Below are 17,367 nucleotides of genomic sequence, written 5' to 3' on the forward strand. Positions count from 1 at the left end.
ATCCCTGAGTAATGATATCTAGGGGGCCAGAATTGCAACCCTACTAGGCGGACAATAACCAGGATAACCACAGGCATGCTAGAAGTAGCCCCAATCTACTTAAGTTGATGAACAAGATGCTTAACTCCAAGCACGGTTCCGTTTTTTTGTCTAGTTCAAAGGCTGTGTAATGCTTTCGCTGGTCGGCGTCACTGGTGTGTTCGGATTCTCTATATTATCAATTAGGCAAGCATCCAACGCAGATTCACCCATGTCTCGACCACGGATCTTGTCGACCTTCTTTCATGCCGACAAGGCGCCTCGAAGCTGTATACTTACTCCAAACCTCTACAGCCATCGAACTGACAGGCAACAAACCCGCTTCACAAGTACGCCGTCTTCTCCAGCCACCAGCATGGCAAGACAATCCCCCCTGGCACAGAATTGATAGGCCAATCTGGTCGTTGCTATGCTATTGAACGAGTCCTCCAGGCCAAAGAGAATTCGCCTTTTCATGTTTATCTCGCTAAGTGTGTACATTTCGTGAAGCTAACCCTTGTTTGTTTGATAGGTCTGAAAAGGAGGATTTTGTCCTTAAAAATGTCCCTGATTTCGAGTATCTTCAGAAAGTCTATCAAAGAATAGATGGCTGTCCTCATCTCCGCCTACCACAAGATTCAATGGCCGAGCGCTCGATGTTTGTTGTGTACTTCGTTAATATGAATTAGTGCATATACGCCGTCCACAGGCGTCTTATCTTTTCAGTTGACGAGAGTGAACTTGGTGATGGAGAGGAGATATTAGCCCACGTTATTGAACGGCAGATATCATACTTTGCAGATGCAGATAGTATCCAGGAGTTTCTAGAGCTGATCAGAGAGAGTCCCAGGGCTGAGGTATTTAAGATAACCCGTGATGGTTTCAATAAGGAGAACCCTCGAAAGCCATTTGCTCTGTGGGAAGGCGTGGATCCAGTGTTCAAGGACCTAATATGCCGAATGACACATTTCAACCCAAGGAAGAGAATAACCGCGCGTGGGGCACTAGAACACGAGTGGTTCAAGGGAATATAGACGATCTCTTCTGGTGGGAACCGCTGCCGCTGCCTCCACCAGCAACGTTAGCTCTCCATGCACTTCTTAACATCGACTGAGGCGATGGCTTTCTCGAGACACCCAGCCTTAATAAGACGGGGGTAGGTTGAAACGTACGGAAGCTCGGGACTGAGAGCCATTGCCGTGATGACAATATATTAGTAAATAAATAAAACAGGCCCTTTAAATAGAATAAAGCATTAAATTCTATATATTTATTCTTTAATATGTGGGGAAAAAGTGTAGAAGCACAACATCACAGATACAGCATTAAATTTCTCCAATATCTGGCGTAGTGTGAAACGTATCAAGATACATATAACTGGCAATGAAAGCTGGTGATCGTCTGGCGAGAATGCTGGATATATAGCTATAGCATACAGTAAATAAGTTAGGTGACGACAGGGTTGGGCTCAGCCATGCCCACACGCCGCTTCGTCAAGTCCTTACCACCACGCTCACGAGAATACTGTGTTGGGTGTTAAGATGGAAACACTATACTCATTACTTCCTGATACCATCCTTGAAGCATTGCTGGCGAAGTTGGAGATGCTACAATTCCGGTACACGGTTTGGAAGGGACTGGAATAAGAGTACCTAGCCTTCTGCACGTCCGAAATGAGCCTTTGAGCACCATTTTGTTCTAGGGCGCCGTGTAGATATGTGAGTCCTCCATGGTGGCCACACGAGGGCTAACTAGGTAACTTGTATGGTTGATGGCACGAGATTAGGCAGCATCCGTCATATCTGAAGTAATGGGCGCTAAGAAGTGTAGGAGTGTATCGAACTGTCCGAACTGTCCGAACTTTGTCCAGAATGCATGCAGGTCCAATAGCGCCTGATCTTCCTCGGAGAGCTCTGCCTCTTGATCATCCATCATCCCCATCGTTCCAGCTCGAGGACAAATAGATTCTTGTACCAGCAGCAAACCCGTCGTGCCCGGGTCAGATCGGGTCTAGTGGAGGTCCGCCGCATAGCATCCGTACTAGTCGTTATTGTACTTCATCTCAATGGCCGTTTGTAATGGCCCCTACGCCTCTAAGCATCCTGAACGAACGTTGTCTCCAAACGGATCGGAAGGAGTTGAAAAAAAAAAGAAAAAAAGATCTGCGAAGACAAGGATGTTGATTAGCTAGTTTCGTTTTGAGAGTGTTGAAGTTGTTCTGGTATTCCATAAAAAGTTATCATTTTGATTATGAGAGATCCCGGCATTTATACACATAACCCCTGCTATTAATATCACAGAGTGATGTGAATAGCAGGGGGTTTGACTGGATCTTCAAGGCTCTGGTGGTAGATAGAATCAGGCAACAAGACCTATCCAGCACCATCCATGGCCCAGATCAGGCAACTATGCAAGGCTGGCGTATTCCTTGGAATAAGCGAGCATCCAAGGGGTAAGTCTCGCAAGGCTATAAAGATGTCGGTGCATCTCTATTTATTTTCCAAATGTTTTTCCTTCCTATGATCAAACCCCATTTATTTTCCAAATGTTTTTCCTTCCTATGATCAAACCCCAAAGACACCACCACCCTGGAACAATATACCCATTTTTGGAGTAAGGAATTATATGTTCATTCCACGAACATCACCAGACACAATGCTGATATAGACTTCCTATAGAGACGTGAAGCAAGATGGCCCCATCATTATCTGAGGAGATCAATATCGAACTTCAAGCAAAGAATGCGGAATTAATGCAGCTTCGAGACCAAGCTACTAAGCTTCAAATGTTTATAAATACCCTCCGGCACCGCGCCGCAGAATTGGCGTTACTTTCCTCCAGTGCTCAGAAATCACGGGACAATCGCAACCGTGGACAGGTAATGAGTGTTGAGGAAGAGATAGAGCAGCATGAGACGGACTTGCAGGAGGTCCAAAACAGGATCGAGGGTTTGCAGCAGGCGATTGATCTGCTGTCATAAAAGTAAGAAGTGTATGAAACCAGAATGTGATTTTCACACTTCATCTTCGGCGTTTAGCTATGATACAACAGACGAGGACACTGACACTAAACAGAGAGCAGGGCAGCCAATGAGCGAAGGAGCCGGCAATTCTTTCAATGTTGGAAATCCCCCATACTCGGCGTATAGTGACATTTGTTGGCGGGATATCCAGGTCTTTTGGTTTGGCTGGCTCGGCCGTCGAGGCACTGGTTGATTTAGTTGGCTCTAATCCTGCTAGGGCTAACTCTTTCCTGAAAGCCTCGAGGTTAGATAGCACTTTCCGCACATCCCCTACTTGAAGATTCCGCAGCTGGAGTTGAAAAAATTTCTCCACTCTCTTATCACTGTCTTCTCCACAGTATCTCTTGTCCAAATAATTCCAGTAAACATTACCAAGATAGCATGGCTTTAGGAGCGCGTAGGCGACGTACATTCTATCTGACGTCAGATGCTTGTTCCAGAGCATAGTCAGAGGGAGGAAAACTTCCGGTTTCTTGTCCGGATTATAATGTTTGTTTTCCCGTTTACTCGCAGTTAGCCCGAACAGGAAAACATCTGTTGTAAAAAAGAAGCTGTGTGGCCGTTTAGTGGCGGTCGGAAGCTCGTGTCCTGTAATCCAGGAAGGGGGGAGGAACATTTGTGGCGGAACAGTGTGGCTCCACTCCCAGTCAATGACTGAGATAATGTTCAGATTGTCGTCCACGAAAATATTAGGAGGCCGAAGGTCACCATGCATGAGAATGAATGGTCCGTGGTTGCTCTTTTGATCAACCCATTCCATCACAATGCCCTGAGATGCAAATATGCCGTACAGATAGCACCGTGCATCTTCCTCGCTGGAAACACTATCTTTTCCCAGGTAGAAGTCATTAAAAACCAATTTCAAGATAGCGTAGGCATAGTCAATGGTGGAGCAATAGGTCTGGTGAGGGGGAATGATCTTGGAACTCTTCATCCCGCTGAGTTCCTGGTCATTCAGCTCAATAGATAGTGGGCGGTTATGTTCAAATACCCATTTCTCATCATTACTATCGAGCGTGAGCGCGCCGACGTGATTGAATTGTTGGCCATGAAGCTGGATGTAGATATCGGCAAGCTGGTCAAACAGATGTAAACGAAGCTCTTCCGCCAGGTCCGGCACCATCGTTCCATGGAGAGTTTTGCCCGCAATGTATTCCATCGCCAGAAAGGGAAAACCAAGTAGGCTATCTTGCTTGATAGAGTATCCAAATATGCGTGGGATAGGAATGGTAGTTTTCTCCGCGATATACCTGCAGCGTAGGGTAGCACTGTTGTTAGAGAGTATCAAACAGAGCAAGACTACCCGGGGGCTTCTCACTTCATCGTTGCAATCTCACCTCGCATCTTCTCCTCAGGAAACGCGAGTCGTGGAAGCAGGGGGATTCGGATAACCCATCGTTCAGGACTACGAGCCGACTCGACACTGGGAGTATGGTCTGTAAACTCAACCGGAAAGGTGATATTAAAGCTCCCTTTCTTTGGGTCTGAGAAGATCTGGCATGGCTTCTTCTCAGGATGCAAGGAGGAAGCTAACTTGCAGACCAACGATTGCTCAATTGAGTCAATGAACTTGTCGACTTCCTTTTGGAGCAGATGATGGGTGAGTTGATCCATTGTGCCAAAAAGAAATTGAGATTTCTGACACTGAATAAACCATTCGATCTCCCGGAGCAACAGAAGTTGTTTGCCAAAGTCGCGTTTTATCTTTTTATAAGGAAACGTTAAATGTGATACTTAGTCATATGTTTAGTCAGCACACATTACTAGGTGTTAGGCTCGCGGGTGTTTGAGGCGTTTGATAGGCGCTCGCTATGCTTATATCGCTTAAGCTGCTGTTACATAAGCGTTATCGATAAGTCAATTCGTCAAGTTGCGCAATTAGTCAGCACCCACCATTAAATTGGAGTTATGTATGCACAATCATTGTTTATGCAGATCCACCTCAAACGTTAAATTTTCTGAGCCGCAATGTAGTTGATATCCAGCTCATGAACGCAGAGCGTTGGACATGTACCCGTGCAATCTAGTGGGAAACAGTATCTTCTGCATAGAGAAACCCAATTTTAATTAAAATGGCATCTCCGCTCCGACATAAAAATGGAGCAAGATGCCCCTAGATCCTGCGGAAAAGACAGGAGGAATATCCAGTTCCAGGAAAGAGATCACCCAACATGTAGTCGAACTTGAATATATTCCTCCCTGATTGTCTTTAAACTACTCGAATAAAGCCTGCTAATTATCTTAGAAGTAAGGATTTACCCCTATGCAATCCACATCCAGGTTGCTGTTAGACGAATCACTTAATACCCCCACCCCGATTTCTCGACGCATGCTATCCGAAGGTCTATCTGATGATTGATTTGACGGCGAGTTCTAGCTGGAACAAGGCTTTTCCCGCTACATCGTCCTATTACGCTTATTAGTACAATACACTGAATTCACTTGTCTTAATATACCGCAGACTCCACTCCTTTCCCTACGTTGAGTTAGTCACACGAGAAAGGAGGTAGGTAGACAGGCTAAAACTTACTCCGTAGTAGTAACATGAGGAGGGCACTGTTGTGTTGTCTTCTGGTATCTGGTGCACCATGCTTTAATAGTGCATTTCGCATGCTTGCATTCAAAAACTAGTATTTTGTAGTCACACATCTTTGAAATAATATTAACAAAATCATAGCAGCATCCTCGGTATGCTAATCACAGTATATATATAAATATACTTATTCAGTAATCCTTCTGAGTGAGCTACGTAGAATTATCCATGCGCTCACTTTTACAAATTGCAAATACCCATTAGCGGCCACTGCTGCTCTTTAGAACATCTCGCATTAAACTCTAGTTTGCATTCTCGCGTCTCAATAATTAGATGGAAGAAAAGTAATGTCAATATTCGTTATTTCAATATGGCCCGCTCCTGCTGCTCCCACTGCAGCTGTCCAAAGTATGTACCCTGTCTGTTTAAATATACTAATGTGATTTAATCTACCTGGATATGCATCACATTTTACTCCCAATGATGTTTGTAGCATCTTCTGCATTAGTTTCACCGCATATGCTGCAGCCTTCAGCTTCTCTTTTTGGATATTAAATACCCTTACCAACCCAACGTGTTCGCTAAGATGGGTCTTATAATGTTCGAGGGATTTGTATTCATCTTGCGTGTAGCTTTTATGGGTATGGGAAAAGGTATCTAAAGTCTGTAGAAGTAAAGAATGCATACTTGTACATTTGATAGGTGATACAGTGTTTATAGGTGTCAGTTATTTAGATAGTCGAAACCATGCTCTCCAATGATCGCCTAAGCCTCTGCGTTTAACATCTACGTGGACTAGCTGACGGAACCTGCTGCATTGAGCGTAACCATGCGAGGTGTTGGGGTAAAAAAGTGCTAGGCAGGTTGCTATTTGGGGACAGTCGAGAAATACCCCTATTCATATAGAAATTGCTAGCTCGCGGCAGACTGCATACCTCCACAGGCACGAGAAGAACCACAGAATCCTTATTGCGTAGACCCTGTAAAAGACCGGGGTGAGATGAGAAAAGAATGACTACGACTTGCTTTGCTAGACCATCGGAAACGTAGTAACCTTGACAGCCCATGATCTTGCAAAGACGCCCAGGTACATTGTTAATAATGGAGAAAGAATTCGAACGATTCGTCGGAGGTTACCTAGGTATATGTGTAAATGAGATTTAGAGGTTGAGGTGAACATATATTGAAGGCAAAATATCAACGAAAATATTAAAATACAAGGAGTAACTAGAGGCTAGTGAGTTTACTGATTTTTCCCAGCTCGCACTTGTAACTGGGATTCCAGTTAATAACCGCCGCTTTCAACCCGTGGTCCCTACATATTTTTTCAATGGAATGGGTCTGCCTCTCTCCCAAAGCCTCGAAGGTGAAAGTCGCTTTGCGTAAACCAGGTGGATAAGGGCGAAAACACTCTACAACCACTGGAGTTACTTTTGACTCCATCAGCCCGGGTGTATTTGGGCAAGTAATATCTACATCTCATTAGTCTTCTAAAAGGAAAACTCGGCTAGGTACGGAATACGCACTGACATCAGCTCCTAGGGGAAGAGGGTACGACCACTCGCAAAGAGGATAAATAATCCACCGAAGGCCCCTTAGTTTGCTAGGCTTATTGGAATTTTGAGTATGTCGGCTCGGCGGTGCTGATAGATACTGCGGATCTTCGAAAGAAGTACGGGGTGCGTCTTCAGTCTGCATGCTATTGTTACCCCGAAAGTAGTCATCCCAGCATGTTACCGACGTCTTAGGCATATATGGTCTTGTAAGAAAGCCCTCATCCGAGGCAACGACCGGGATCTCTTTTAGCATCGGCTGTTGGGAAGTAGGGAAACAGCAGAGAAACAGCATGTTTTCGAATTTCCGAGGACCATCACATCAGGCAAAATTAGAAATGATTCGCATATCGGACAGAAAGACGTCTAAGCTCCAAGGGACGATGAGCTTTCTTATAGACAGCCTTCTCTGAAAACACGGGGTATGGCCTTTTCGCTTCTGAGCTCAAGTAACATCGCAATTACCAAGTATGTTGTTCTAAGGAACGGAAATAGGCTTGGGTATGAACTTCTCTTAGTTTAGGGTTAATTACGGGTCAATATAAAATATTAAGTTTGGGGACTCTGCGGTACCTTAACTTAATAATGGGTGGTGCAAGAGAAGGCCAAGACAAAGATGGCCTTTTTCTCACAAAAGGCCATCTTTGTCTTGGCAGCTTGTTGCTCTGTCTGTTTCCTTTCCATCTCCACCATAACTTCCACCGACTCAACCATCCACCATCAATGGCCGATGAATCTCTGAGACTCCTGCGTCGTCTTGTACAGTATGTACAAGATGACAACTTAAAGCAACAGCTCAAAACATCTCTCAGCTCACTCTCTAAGAAGGAGATATCTGCGCTCAAGAAAGTCTTGACGGTGAAGTCAGCAAAAGGGGATTCCGCTGGAAAGACAATCAACAAAGTTACAGACATTACCAAACTTCAGCTTGCGCCTAGCTTGGAGAGAAGCCTACCGTTATGGAGGAGAGATAACACCTCATATTTTCTCGAAACCACTGCTGAGTCTTGTTCTTATGAAACTGCGGGAGCAGTATTCAACAAACTTCAGCAAAACAAGGAGAATAAAGATACCCAGACGATTAAACGACGATTTGACTTAAGAAGCTTGTATAAGTTTGCGGTTTCTCGCCACTACCACTCTGGGAAGCGCTGGCGGGAAGGGGGGAGTCGGAGCCTCGCGTCAGATATCTGCAAAGATGTACCCAATAATGATGTTGATGCCGTTGAGAAGGAACTTCAGCACCTTATTCATCTGGGGCGAGGATTTGAAGCTTGGGTAAAGCAGCTAGGAGGGCCAGGCTATCTATTATTATTGCCTTTGGAAATCTGCGAGACTAAGTATGTCATCATGCTTCAAGGAATTTCAACGTTTGCGTTACTGAACATTCAAAGATATGCAAAAAGACATAACCGAAATGGGATTACAAAGGATGCAGACCACCTTAAAAAAATTGGTATTCAAGCTATAGCAGAGGAGCAGGGTGTTTTGCCTCTTGGCCGGTATATTGCGGATCAAACTTTGAAGCATGCGAAGGAACAACCACAAATGGGCAATAAACTGGGTGCGGTCAATAGTGCGAAGATAATTTCTAAAATGGAGTACTAATGACATTGCTATCAGATGAGAGTAATCAAACCTTTTCCGTACGTTGTGTTGGTTCAGACGTCAGGAATCAGGGTAAGTGTGTTCTGTGCCGAAAAGTGAGTGAAATAGCTAAGCAGCTAACAGACACAGGGGTCTCTCTCTCGTCAGCATCACAGCCATCTCCAGCTTGGAATCAACGGAAGCGCCGCCGTCGAAATGCTCCATCGATAAGCCAAGCGAGTGGTCTACCTAGTCAAACTGCTGGGCCTGGCTGTTGCAATACAAATCCTGCTGTTATTTTGCCGGAAGAGGTATCGACCAGACATGGAATGGAGAGTCAAGACGATCCTGGGGCAGAATCGCCTCAGCAACCTCCACGGGGTATGTATTAGCGGTAACTCAAGGAGATTTGCTCCCGCTGATAGGTGATACAGGTGATAACTTACTCGACAACGACATTTCGAATAGAGTTGATTTGACTTTACCGGCTTGTATCCCGCGGCGTCAACGTAACGGTAAAACTTTTACTGGTGGCATTATTTTATACCTTTGTTAATGAGTAGGTAATAGATGCACACTCGCTCGGCGACGAAACCAGCTGTCCGAGTGTGGTACCAACCCCTTACACTAACGGGCCTGGCGATGATGGATATCAGGGATTTCCACAGTCACTCTTGGACGAAAGCGGAACGGATGGTAAGTTAGGCTAGTATACTTTGCCACAGAATATAGCTCAACGAACAAACGCTTACTCATATATAGGGCTGCATAATAGACCATCGTGTTCACAATTACCTTCCTTAATGTCGAGTATGGATATCCAAAAGCTAGATAAAACTCCTGCTAACTTATGTTCAGTTTCTGAGGGTCAAACAGCTACACATACCAACGAAATTTATCCAGCGAATAATAACGCTATGCAAATAAATACCATGGACGCGGCTGACGAGTTTAATTTCGATGACCTTCCAAATCCCTTGACTCCTCCAACCTTTGGCGGACCCGAAAGCAACCGACAGCGTTTCTCGAACCATGGCTTACCAGATGATATCTGGCAAAATATTCCGGACACCAGCTTTAATTTTATTGCGGGATATGACTGGAATAACCTCCCAAACCCATTGAATACTGCAGCTGGCTGCGAATCACTGCCCTTCAATTGGGATGATCTCCCTAACCCTCTTGACAACGATATTATATGATATCCAATGCGTTTTGAACTACCCCAAGAGCGATTAGCATATAAAGTATTTTAAACTCCCATTCAGATTCGTGTATTCAATCATGTATTTAATAATAACAGAATAGCCAAACCTCCCCCGCCTCCTGGAAATGTTATGGATTCACCGCCACTGAAGATGACATCTTCGCCGCTATCCATCTCAATTTCTTCACCCAAAAAGAGGCCGTTCTCGTGCGTAAGTCTCCCCAAAGCGATAACAACAGCCAGCCCCTTTTTGTCGGGTGCGATGCCCCTTAATGTTCCCGCACGTGGCATTGGGTTAATGACGATGGGACACCACGCGGACAAATAGCCTTGTGGTAGAGCTGTAGCTTTCTTTTCTGGCTTTATTCCGGCTCTTTCAATGTTCGATCGGTTCTTGAGGAGACGTTAATATTGATCGACCGCCATAGAGCAACTGCCATACCGCCATCCAAGCTTTGATAACATTCTCTGCCGCAGCTATCTTCTCTAAAGGCCGGAAAGGAAAGTAGGTCCCGGATGTCTCTGGTCGATTTGGAGGCTCAGTAGTCAGAGGGCGTAGGGCGTCCGCTGCGAAATCCGCAAGAGCCGTATCGATAGCCTTACTTATATCCCATTGTCGCGTCGCCGTGACAATCTCCTCTGTCAAGGCATGAGACTCCACTGATTGCTGAATGCCTTTATCTTCTGTTGTCATCGTACGAGAATGCTCCGCCACAGGTCTGGCGCAAAGCGCAAAATCATTCCGCGAGAATTCTTCTTCATGAGGTGGGGTTGGACGGTCAATTCGATATCAGCTCAGCGGGGGGAACAAGTTCTATCTACATCACGTGCTAATTGATAACCCTACAATGTACGTAGTTGATTACATAATCAGACGAGCTCATTAGTAAGGAATATTCACGTGACTCAGTCCGTCCACCTTCCATCCATCGCTTCCCCTGTCACATCTTGACATCAATTCGACACATCCTCCTCCGCAAGTGGCCTTGTGGTTAACATCGCAGCAAGGTTGCGGTCTCCACCAGCTTGACGCATCAGTTCCTCTGTGATATCGGGGTTGTTGATGGGAGGACGGCCGGGGGGCGGTCTCTTCATCGGTTCAGTCATGCCATAGTCTGTCTCCTCCCGCCAGCGCTTCGCCAGCCGGCGTCGTCCCTCACGCGTTCTCGTCGCCGGATCATCCTGGTGCGCGGGGGTCTCATAAAGGTGGAGCATGAAATTGGACTTCAAGACCCAGGCCCGATAGTATCTGGGGCAACTGGGTAGCTTGCAGTACCAGGCCCAGCGACGATCATGCGGGAGGGTTGAGTTCTCTGCCTCGGTATCGCTGTCAGGTCCACAGGTGTACTCTGCGGCCAACTGGGCCTGGGTGCAGGAGGCGAGAAAGCTGTGCTTTTCATTGTTATCGCCGCCGCTGCGCCTTTCGTCAACATTAAGTGGCTGGCCCATTATTAGTTATCCAAATCTTGTTGGGCCGACGATTCAACTTCCGGCATGTAATTCTCTGAGAGAGGATTTGAACGATTCAAATTATACAAGATATAGATGTCACGAAGGAAGAACGATAAAATGAAATCGCCTGGTCTCTCTCCATCTTCCCCGTCCAAGAAAGGCGGGAGGGGCCATCAGGCTCTTTAAACCTCTAGTATTTCATCCCCAACCAGCTTCATGCGCGAGGCTGTCCCATGACAACCCCGTCTCACGGAAGTTGAACAAAGAAATTCGTGAGGACATGCATGATACCTCTTCAGCAAGGGTGATTCACATAAGGACGGTCCAGTAGACGTCGAATATTTGAGAGCGGGAGTGCCACAGCATAGTCATATATATGATTATCATAGGAACTACAACGACCTAGACTCTCCTATACTGGCTGTTTCATGCATCCTTCTCATGCTTGAGCTTAACCCCTTCTTGCCTATGCGTGTAGGATGTATCTCTTCTAGGTGCCTGTTCTTCTTACGACAATGTCGGATGTCAATGTTGCCTTTTGCTATATGCAGATATCTCATAACGCCGTAGGAGCACCTGCTGACGGAAGTGTGATCTCATCGCTATTCTTGGAGAGGAAAACGATAGATATAACAATGAGCATAAGAGAGCCTTGTTCCCTGCCAATAAGCGCAGAGATTAATCAACCATATCTGGTTATCTCATCATTCTCTATAATTGGCTTGGAGCTCGTCTTTAACTAAAGCCATAATTGGGCGTCAGTAAGACAAAAAAATGACCCTACAGCATGTATTGCCAAGTCGCTGCTGCTAGAATCCGCCGCTCAATCTTTACAGTCAACTCGTTTTTAAGGGCGTTAGAACTCCCGCAAATTTCAAGTCCCTCACAAGTCGGATGTCATCTCCGGTCCTTGATCTTGATGGCAGATCTATTCCTCAGGAGCAAATCCTTGGTTATGGCAGGTCTGGACTGGTGATTCGTGTCGAGGACACCGCACTCAAAATACCTTTACGATACATCAGGAGCAGCGACGACGACGTTGAGATAAATACTGAAGTTATCCAACGGGAACAGGAGGTCTATCGACGCTTGGGACGATGTGAAGGCGTTGTGGCCTGCCTCAAGGTCTCGGAAAAATCTACTCAGCTTGCTCTAATGGAAAATGGGGACCTCCGCTCCTATATCGCCAAAAACCGGCCGTCGAGTCTGCTTCAGCTCTCCTGGTTCCGTGAAGCTGCTCGTACCCTTTCACGTATACATGATCGTCGCGTCATTGTTGCCGATATCTCTAGTCGAAACTTCCTCCTCGATTCCGACCTTTCTGTCAAAATCTGCGACTTTACCGAGTCGTCCATACTACCGTTATCAGCGAATATGGAAACTGTCGATGACAACGGGTATTCGATCCAGACCGATATTGGCCAACTCGGAGCCGTGATGTACGAAGTCATAACTGGAGAACGGTGTGAGTTCGATCTCTTTGGGGGCGAGGCCTTGGATGGCCGCGCTACCTGGCCACGGAGGGAAGCCCTCCCCAGTACCCAGAATGTCTGGCTTGGTTCAATCATCACGAGATGCTGGACAGAAGGCGGGCTTCGGAACGCACACTGTTTATCGGAGGCTTTGGAGTCAGCTTCCCTCGAGCGCTCTGTATCAAAAATGGAGGTAATGGGGCATATTCCATGATGCGTGACCGTTTATTTTCCGTAGTATTTAGAAGGGGGTGTTATTAAGATAAGAGGTACTTTGGTAAAGTATTATCCGTATAAAATAGTACTATTCAAGATACCTTTATTATAATTGGCTACGTGGCATTATGCCTTACATATTATGTATACATAGTAGTCCGCCGTAATCTTGGCTGACGTTAGAGCTATCTAGTCAACTATATAAATGAGTATTTCGCTCTCTTGACTGTTATATACTGAACAACACATATAAACTTCTATTCTGACAGCCACAATGGCCGATTTAAATGGGAAAATACCAGACTCCTCGCTATTTATTGGACTTCCTGAGGGGACACCACGGGTCGCATATACCAATATGGAGGACATCAGATGCTTGGTAGATAGAAGGGTTCGACTGTGTTGTTCGGATCCCTCCCAAAGTCCATTTGTTATAGTTGTAAACATACCACGTACATTTCTTCAGGAATTCGACAGCCTTTACCCAGATAGAGGCCCAAGGATATCCACCAATCTTCACGACAGAGTCCTCGTCTTTGAAATAATGGCTGGAAAAGTGCACGAAGTCGCAGCCCTAGCGCTCGAAGCGTATCTCATAGCGGAAACTACAAATATGAATCTCCATTACACCACCATCTGTTCTGGGACAAGCCGAGCAACCAGTGACGTCTTTACCAAGGAGCCAGATGGCAGCTTTACACTGAAGCATCGCCATTGGCCGATTTTAACCATTGAGGCTGGAGTATCCGAGTCTGATGCGAAATTGAATATGGATGCTAGGGGATGGCTGGAGTCGCCAGAATCAGAAACAGAAGTTGTGATAACGATAAAAGTAAACCGACGTTTTCCACAAATGACTTTTAAAAAATGGGAAAAGTCTATCACTTTGCAACATAGAGCAACGCGCTCCTCCCACCAACCGGCAGAAGCTACACAGACTGTTCACGTCAGGTATTCCAACGACATTACCGAAGTTACAGGCAATATGGTTATACCATTGGCGAAACTAGCTGGTCGCGGACCTCAAAATACCAATGAGCATGATATCATTATTACGGAAGCTGCTTTTGAAATGATATCCAAGAAAGTATGGATTGCCCAGGAGTTTCTATAACGGCCAATTTTATTCGTTTTAAAAGAAAGCTACCCAGAAGACTTCCCGAATATACCTGGGGACTGCTTTGAGCATAATGGCCGCCAGTTCGGGGTTCATGGTCTGAAATGAGGATATAGCGTTCCTTTGCTGGCGAAGGGCTTCTTTTCGAGGATGGATATTGGCATCTATCAGACCTTTCTTCCTCTTCTTTATTTTGTTTGATATTGGTATCCGCAGACAATAATGAAGAAAAGAGATTGTCTTTTTATCAGAAACGACATGGAATATCACGTGCTTATCGGACCGGAAATATAGACATCCCGATCACCCTATGAAGTTGCCGAGGTCCGTTAATACGAAGGTTAGCAGCGCGTATACATAGTCTTATTAAGCGCGCTCATGGTTGCTGGCGATGCCTTTGATCCGACTTGGAGCTATAAGCCCGAATAAAATGTGGCTCAGGATAAAACCTTCGAGGCTGGTAACGCGCTCGTTCTCGTCTCTTTGTAGGGAGCCTCTCCCACTTCCTCCCCCAGGCCCTCCTTTGGCCTGTAACGAACCCGTCGACGAAGAGATCTGTCCTGGCTACAATTCTGGAAATTTCTATCCAGCTCAACCTGGCGCTGTACTGGCCGACCGCTATCAGATCCTGGTCAAAGTTGGCTGGGGGACCTCTTCGACCGTATGGTTCGCTCGTGATATGCGAGGGTGTGCTGTTTTTCTACTCTAACCTACAATTACTGGTCCATCTGCTGACAGGCGATTAAGATACCGACATGAGCCGGAAACCCTTGTGGCATTGAAGATAACAAATACCAACTCGCGTACAGCTGGTGAAGAGCGTGATATTGAGGACCACATCGCAAAGGCAGATCCATCTCATCGCGGCCGTGCACTCTTTAGAACTTCCTCGGAATGTTTCGAGATTGCCGGTCCAGAAGGGAAACATTTGTGCTTAGCATATGAGCCCATGAGGGAGCCAATGTGGCTTTACCAGAAGCGTTTTAAAGATGGGAGGATACCCCTTCCTCTAGTCAAAACGTATGTTCGTTTGTTCCTCACGGGACTGGACTACCTTCATTCAGAATGCAAAATTGTCCATACTGGTGAGGCCCTTCCGAGCTAAGAGCTTCCCTTCAGGCGATAACAAAACTTACAATCCGTACTGGAGACTTGAAACTCGAGAATATCATGATGGGCTTTGAAGATCCAGCGGTCGCGAGCGACTTTATGGGCTCCGCGTTCGATCAACCGATGCAGCATAAAGTCGACTCCACAGGCAGACCGATTTACCGTTGCCATAATGATTTCGGGCCACTGAGAACATTGAGAAGTATACCAAAGATTGCCGACTTTGGACTATCTACTAGACTCGACTGTTCAGACGACTGGGGGATATACCCGATTCAGCCAGACCACTATCGCGCACCAGAGGTTATTCTGGGCTGCGGCTGGAGAATGGGAGCTGATATCTGGAACCTTGGGACTCTTGTACGTTAAATATCTTTCTATTGGGATTGACAGCACTAATGCAGGGATAGCTTTGGGATGTTATCGAGGGCAAGGAACTGTTCCGACAGATACACAACGCCCAGGGCCGCTATGATGCTAAACTGCATCTCGCGGAGATGATAGCTCTGTTGGGACCTCCTCCCCCGGAGCTGGTTACGAGATACCAGTCGATGCTTGGGTATGCATGGCCCGAGCCTATAAGAAATGAGGTTGGGGAGATCTGCGAAAGTGCCGAGCAATACTTTGGAGGCCCGTTCTTCAGCAAAGATGGTATTCCATTAAACGTTTATACTGGATCTTTATATTACCCGACTGACGTTCGATAGGTTTATTTCTGCACGAAGCCTTGATCCCCGACAGAAAGCTCGCGGATACGTTGCCTTCCCTGGGAAGGGAGAGAGAGAACTTCTTCTCCTTTGTCAAGATGATGCTTACCTGGCTTCCGGAAGAGAGGGCAACTGCGCGCGAACTGGCCAAGCATCCATTTCTCCAGCTAAAGTAGGAGAGCAATTCTTATTCTCTGTTAAAATAGAAACGTACCAACCTTAACCCATATTGTCCAACGTTGAAGGCGATTGCTCATTATTTAGACAACGATCAGCAGTCATCATCCGAGCTTAATTATCTGTATTATATTCGTTTACTCTAAGGCTGTGGCAGGTATCCGATACTAAACTATAAAGACTAACTTCCCGTAGCATGCCCCATAATTAAACTACGATTTTATTTGAACCGACAGAAAATCGAGCAGGTGGTCTTGCCTGCTAACGGACATGTAGACATTAGTGCAATTATTCCTCGGTTACCATTACACAAAGACAACGACAAGAATAAATGCCCGAAATTAACATGGGAGACCTCCCACTTCCTTTGTCAGACAAGCCACACAACATTAAAAGTCCCGACAGAGAGTGGCTTTGGAGAGGGGGAAAAGCAGTCACTGGCCCATGGAGATGAGGTACTGTGCCTGGTTTGTCATGTTGTTGTTAGCGGCATTCCTTATGGAGGATCCCGCATATTGCCCCATGATCACAGCAGTCTCGGTCTTAGCGATGATGACCCCGGAGTTTCCCTAATAACAGCTGAGGTTAGTGTATACACCATGGTAGGGGAGGAGTTGGTCCATACGCATATTCCATGGATGATGTTGTCTTCGCACGCCATGGTCAGGTATCTCCTCCCGTTGACGGAGAAGCCACATGAATAGATCCTCTTGACTGTGCCGCTTCCCATGTCCTTGAAGAAAGATGTGATAAGCTTCATCTCACCAGGGTTAATCTGGAGAGGCGAGACAGTCAGCACTATATCGGTGGATACCGTGCCAGAGGGGAAGATGTGGGTGGAGAGGGGGGGTACTTCGAAATCAGAGGATGAAGCCAAGATGCGGGTGCCATCAGCATCGATGGCAGCAGCCTGGTTGAAGGTACGAGAAGACAGGAGGCTGGATGTACGTTAGAGATCAGGCGTGGCAGGCCGTGGAGAGATGGGAAACACCTGTTGACTTGGGCTGTCCACGGCGGTTAGCAAGCCAGGCGAAGCCATACGAGGGGGACGGACATACCTTGCCAGAAACTCATGATGTCCGATGGTGATGTGTGCGTGTCAAGGCCTGGCATGGGGCGGGGAGGCGAGAGAATATACAGTGTTGTGTAGAAGCAGGACAACCGCGTACGGATGGATCTTTACAAAGGGACCGTCG

General features: G+C 46.3%; 10 protein-coding genes across 10 annotated transcripts; 5 read left to right on the forward strand and 5 right to left on the reverse strand.

The window, feature by feature from the left end:
* Nucleotides 1-284: 284 nt before the first annotated feature.
* On the forward strand, nucleotides 285-1,052 carry MCYG_07909 (conserved hypothetical protein; the record flags this gene model as incomplete). Its single annotated transcript, XM_002844080.1, has 4 exons — nucleotides 285-368; nucleotides 394-509; nucleotides 551-676; nucleotides 728-1,052. 4 exons carry the CDS (start codon nucleotides 285-287, stop codon nucleotides 1,050-1,052), a joined length of 651 nt encoding a protein of 216 aa, XP_002844126.1.
* Nucleotides 1,053-2,869: 1,817 nt separating this feature from the next.
* Nucleotides 2,870-4,654, reverse strand: MCYG_07910 (conserved hypothetical protein; the record flags this gene model as incomplete). The annotated part of the gene is made up of 3 exons (XM_002844081.1): nucleotides 2,870-2,989; nucleotides 3,084-4,290; nucleotides 4,359-4,654. 3 exons carry the CDS (start codon nucleotides 4,652-4,654, stop codon nucleotides 2,870-2,872), a joined length of 1,623 nt encoding a protein of 540 aa, XP_002844127.1.
* Nucleotides 4,655-6,800: 2,146 nt separating this feature from the next.
* Nucleotides 6,801-7,421, reverse strand: MCYG_07911 (uncharacterized protein; the record flags this gene model as incomplete). Its single annotated transcript, XM_002844082.1, has 2 exons — nucleotides 6,801-7,045; nucleotides 7,100-7,421. The coding sequence occupies 2 exons, from the start codon at nucleotides 7,419-7,421 to the stop codon at nucleotides 6,801-6,803; spliced, it is 567 nt and encodes a 188-aa protein (XP_002844128.1).
* A 290-nt stretch (nucleotides 7,422-7,711) lies between these two features.
* On the forward strand, nucleotides 7,712-9,915 carry MCYG_07912 (conserved hypothetical protein; the record flags this gene model as incomplete). The annotated part of the gene is made up of 5 exons (XM_002844083.1): nucleotides 7,712-8,690; nucleotides 8,750-8,806; nucleotides 8,858-9,094; nucleotides 9,284-9,409; nucleotides 9,572-9,915. 5 exons carry the CDS (start codon nucleotides 7,712-7,714, stop codon nucleotides 9,913-9,915), a joined length of 1,743 nt encoding a protein of 580 aa, XP_002844129.1.
* An 80-nt stretch (nucleotides 9,916-9,995) lies between these two features.
* Nucleotides 9,996-10,614, reverse strand: MCYG_07913 (conserved hypothetical protein; the record flags this gene model as incomplete). Its single annotated transcript, XM_002844084.1, has 2 exons — nucleotides 9,996-10,313; nucleotides 10,363-10,614. 2 exons carry the CDS (start codon nucleotides 10,612-10,614, stop codon nucleotides 9,996-9,998), a joined length of 570 nt encoding a protein of 189 aa, XP_002844130.1.
* Nucleotides 10,615-10,874: 260 nt separating this feature from the next.
* MCYG_07914 (conserved hypothetical protein) lies at nucleotides 10,875-11,369 on the reverse strand (the record flags this gene model as incomplete). The annotated part of the gene is made up of 1 exon (XM_002844085.1): nucleotides 10,875-11,369. One exon carries the CDS (start codon nucleotides 11,367-11,369, stop codon nucleotides 10,875-10,877), a length of 495 nt encoding a protein of 164 aa, XP_002844131.1.
* Nucleotides 11,370-11,887: 518 nt separating this feature from the next.
* MCYG_07915 (conserved hypothetical protein) lies at nucleotides 11,888-13,058 on the forward strand (the record flags this gene model as incomplete). Its single annotated transcript, XM_002844086.1, has 2 exons — nucleotides 11,888-11,938; nucleotides 12,186-13,058. 2 exons carry the CDS (start codon nucleotides 11,888-11,890, stop codon nucleotides 13,056-13,058), a joined length of 924 nt encoding a protein of 307 aa, XP_002844132.1.
* A 276-nt stretch (nucleotides 13,059-13,334) lies between these two features.
* MCYG_07916 (conserved hypothetical protein) lies at nucleotides 13,335-14,174 on the forward strand (the record flags this gene model as incomplete). The annotated part of the gene is made up of 1 exon (XM_002844087.1): nucleotides 13,335-14,174. One exon carries the CDS (start codon nucleotides 13,335-13,337, stop codon nucleotides 14,172-14,174), a length of 840 nt encoding a protein of 279 aa, XP_002844133.1.
* Nucleotides 14,175-14,607: 433 nt separating this feature from the next.
* MCYG_07917 (protein kinase domain-containing protein) lies at nucleotides 14,608-16,217 on the forward strand (the record flags this gene model as incomplete). The annotated part of the gene is made up of 5 exons (XM_002844088.1): nucleotides 14,608-14,843; nucleotides 14,916-15,197; nucleotides 15,284-15,647; nucleotides 15,698-15,846; nucleotides 15,995-16,217. The coding sequence occupies 5 exons, from the start codon at nucleotides 14,608-14,610 to the stop codon at nucleotides 16,215-16,217; spliced, it is 1,254 nt and encodes a 417-aa protein (XP_002844134.1).
* A 388-nt stretch (nucleotides 16,218-16,605) lies between these two features.
* Nucleotides 16,606-17,245, reverse strand: MCYG_07918 (uncharacterized protein; the record flags this gene model as incomplete). Its single annotated transcript, XM_002844089.1, has 3 exons — nucleotides 16,606-16,740; nucleotides 16,797-17,109; nucleotides 17,226-17,245. 3 exons carry the CDS (start codon nucleotides 17,243-17,245, stop codon nucleotides 16,606-16,608), a joined length of 468 nt encoding a protein of 155 aa, XP_002844135.1.
* Nucleotides 17,246-17,367: the final 122 nt, after the last annotated feature.

The sequence above is a fragment of the Microsporum canis genome, genomic scaffold (assembly GCF_000151145.1).
Source record: "Microsporum canis CBS 113480 supercont1.7 genomic scaffold, whole genome shotgun sequence".
Classification (NCBI taxonomy): Eukaryota; Fungi; Ascomycota; class Eurotiomycetes; order Onygenales; family Arthrodermataceae; genus Microsporum; species Microsporum canis.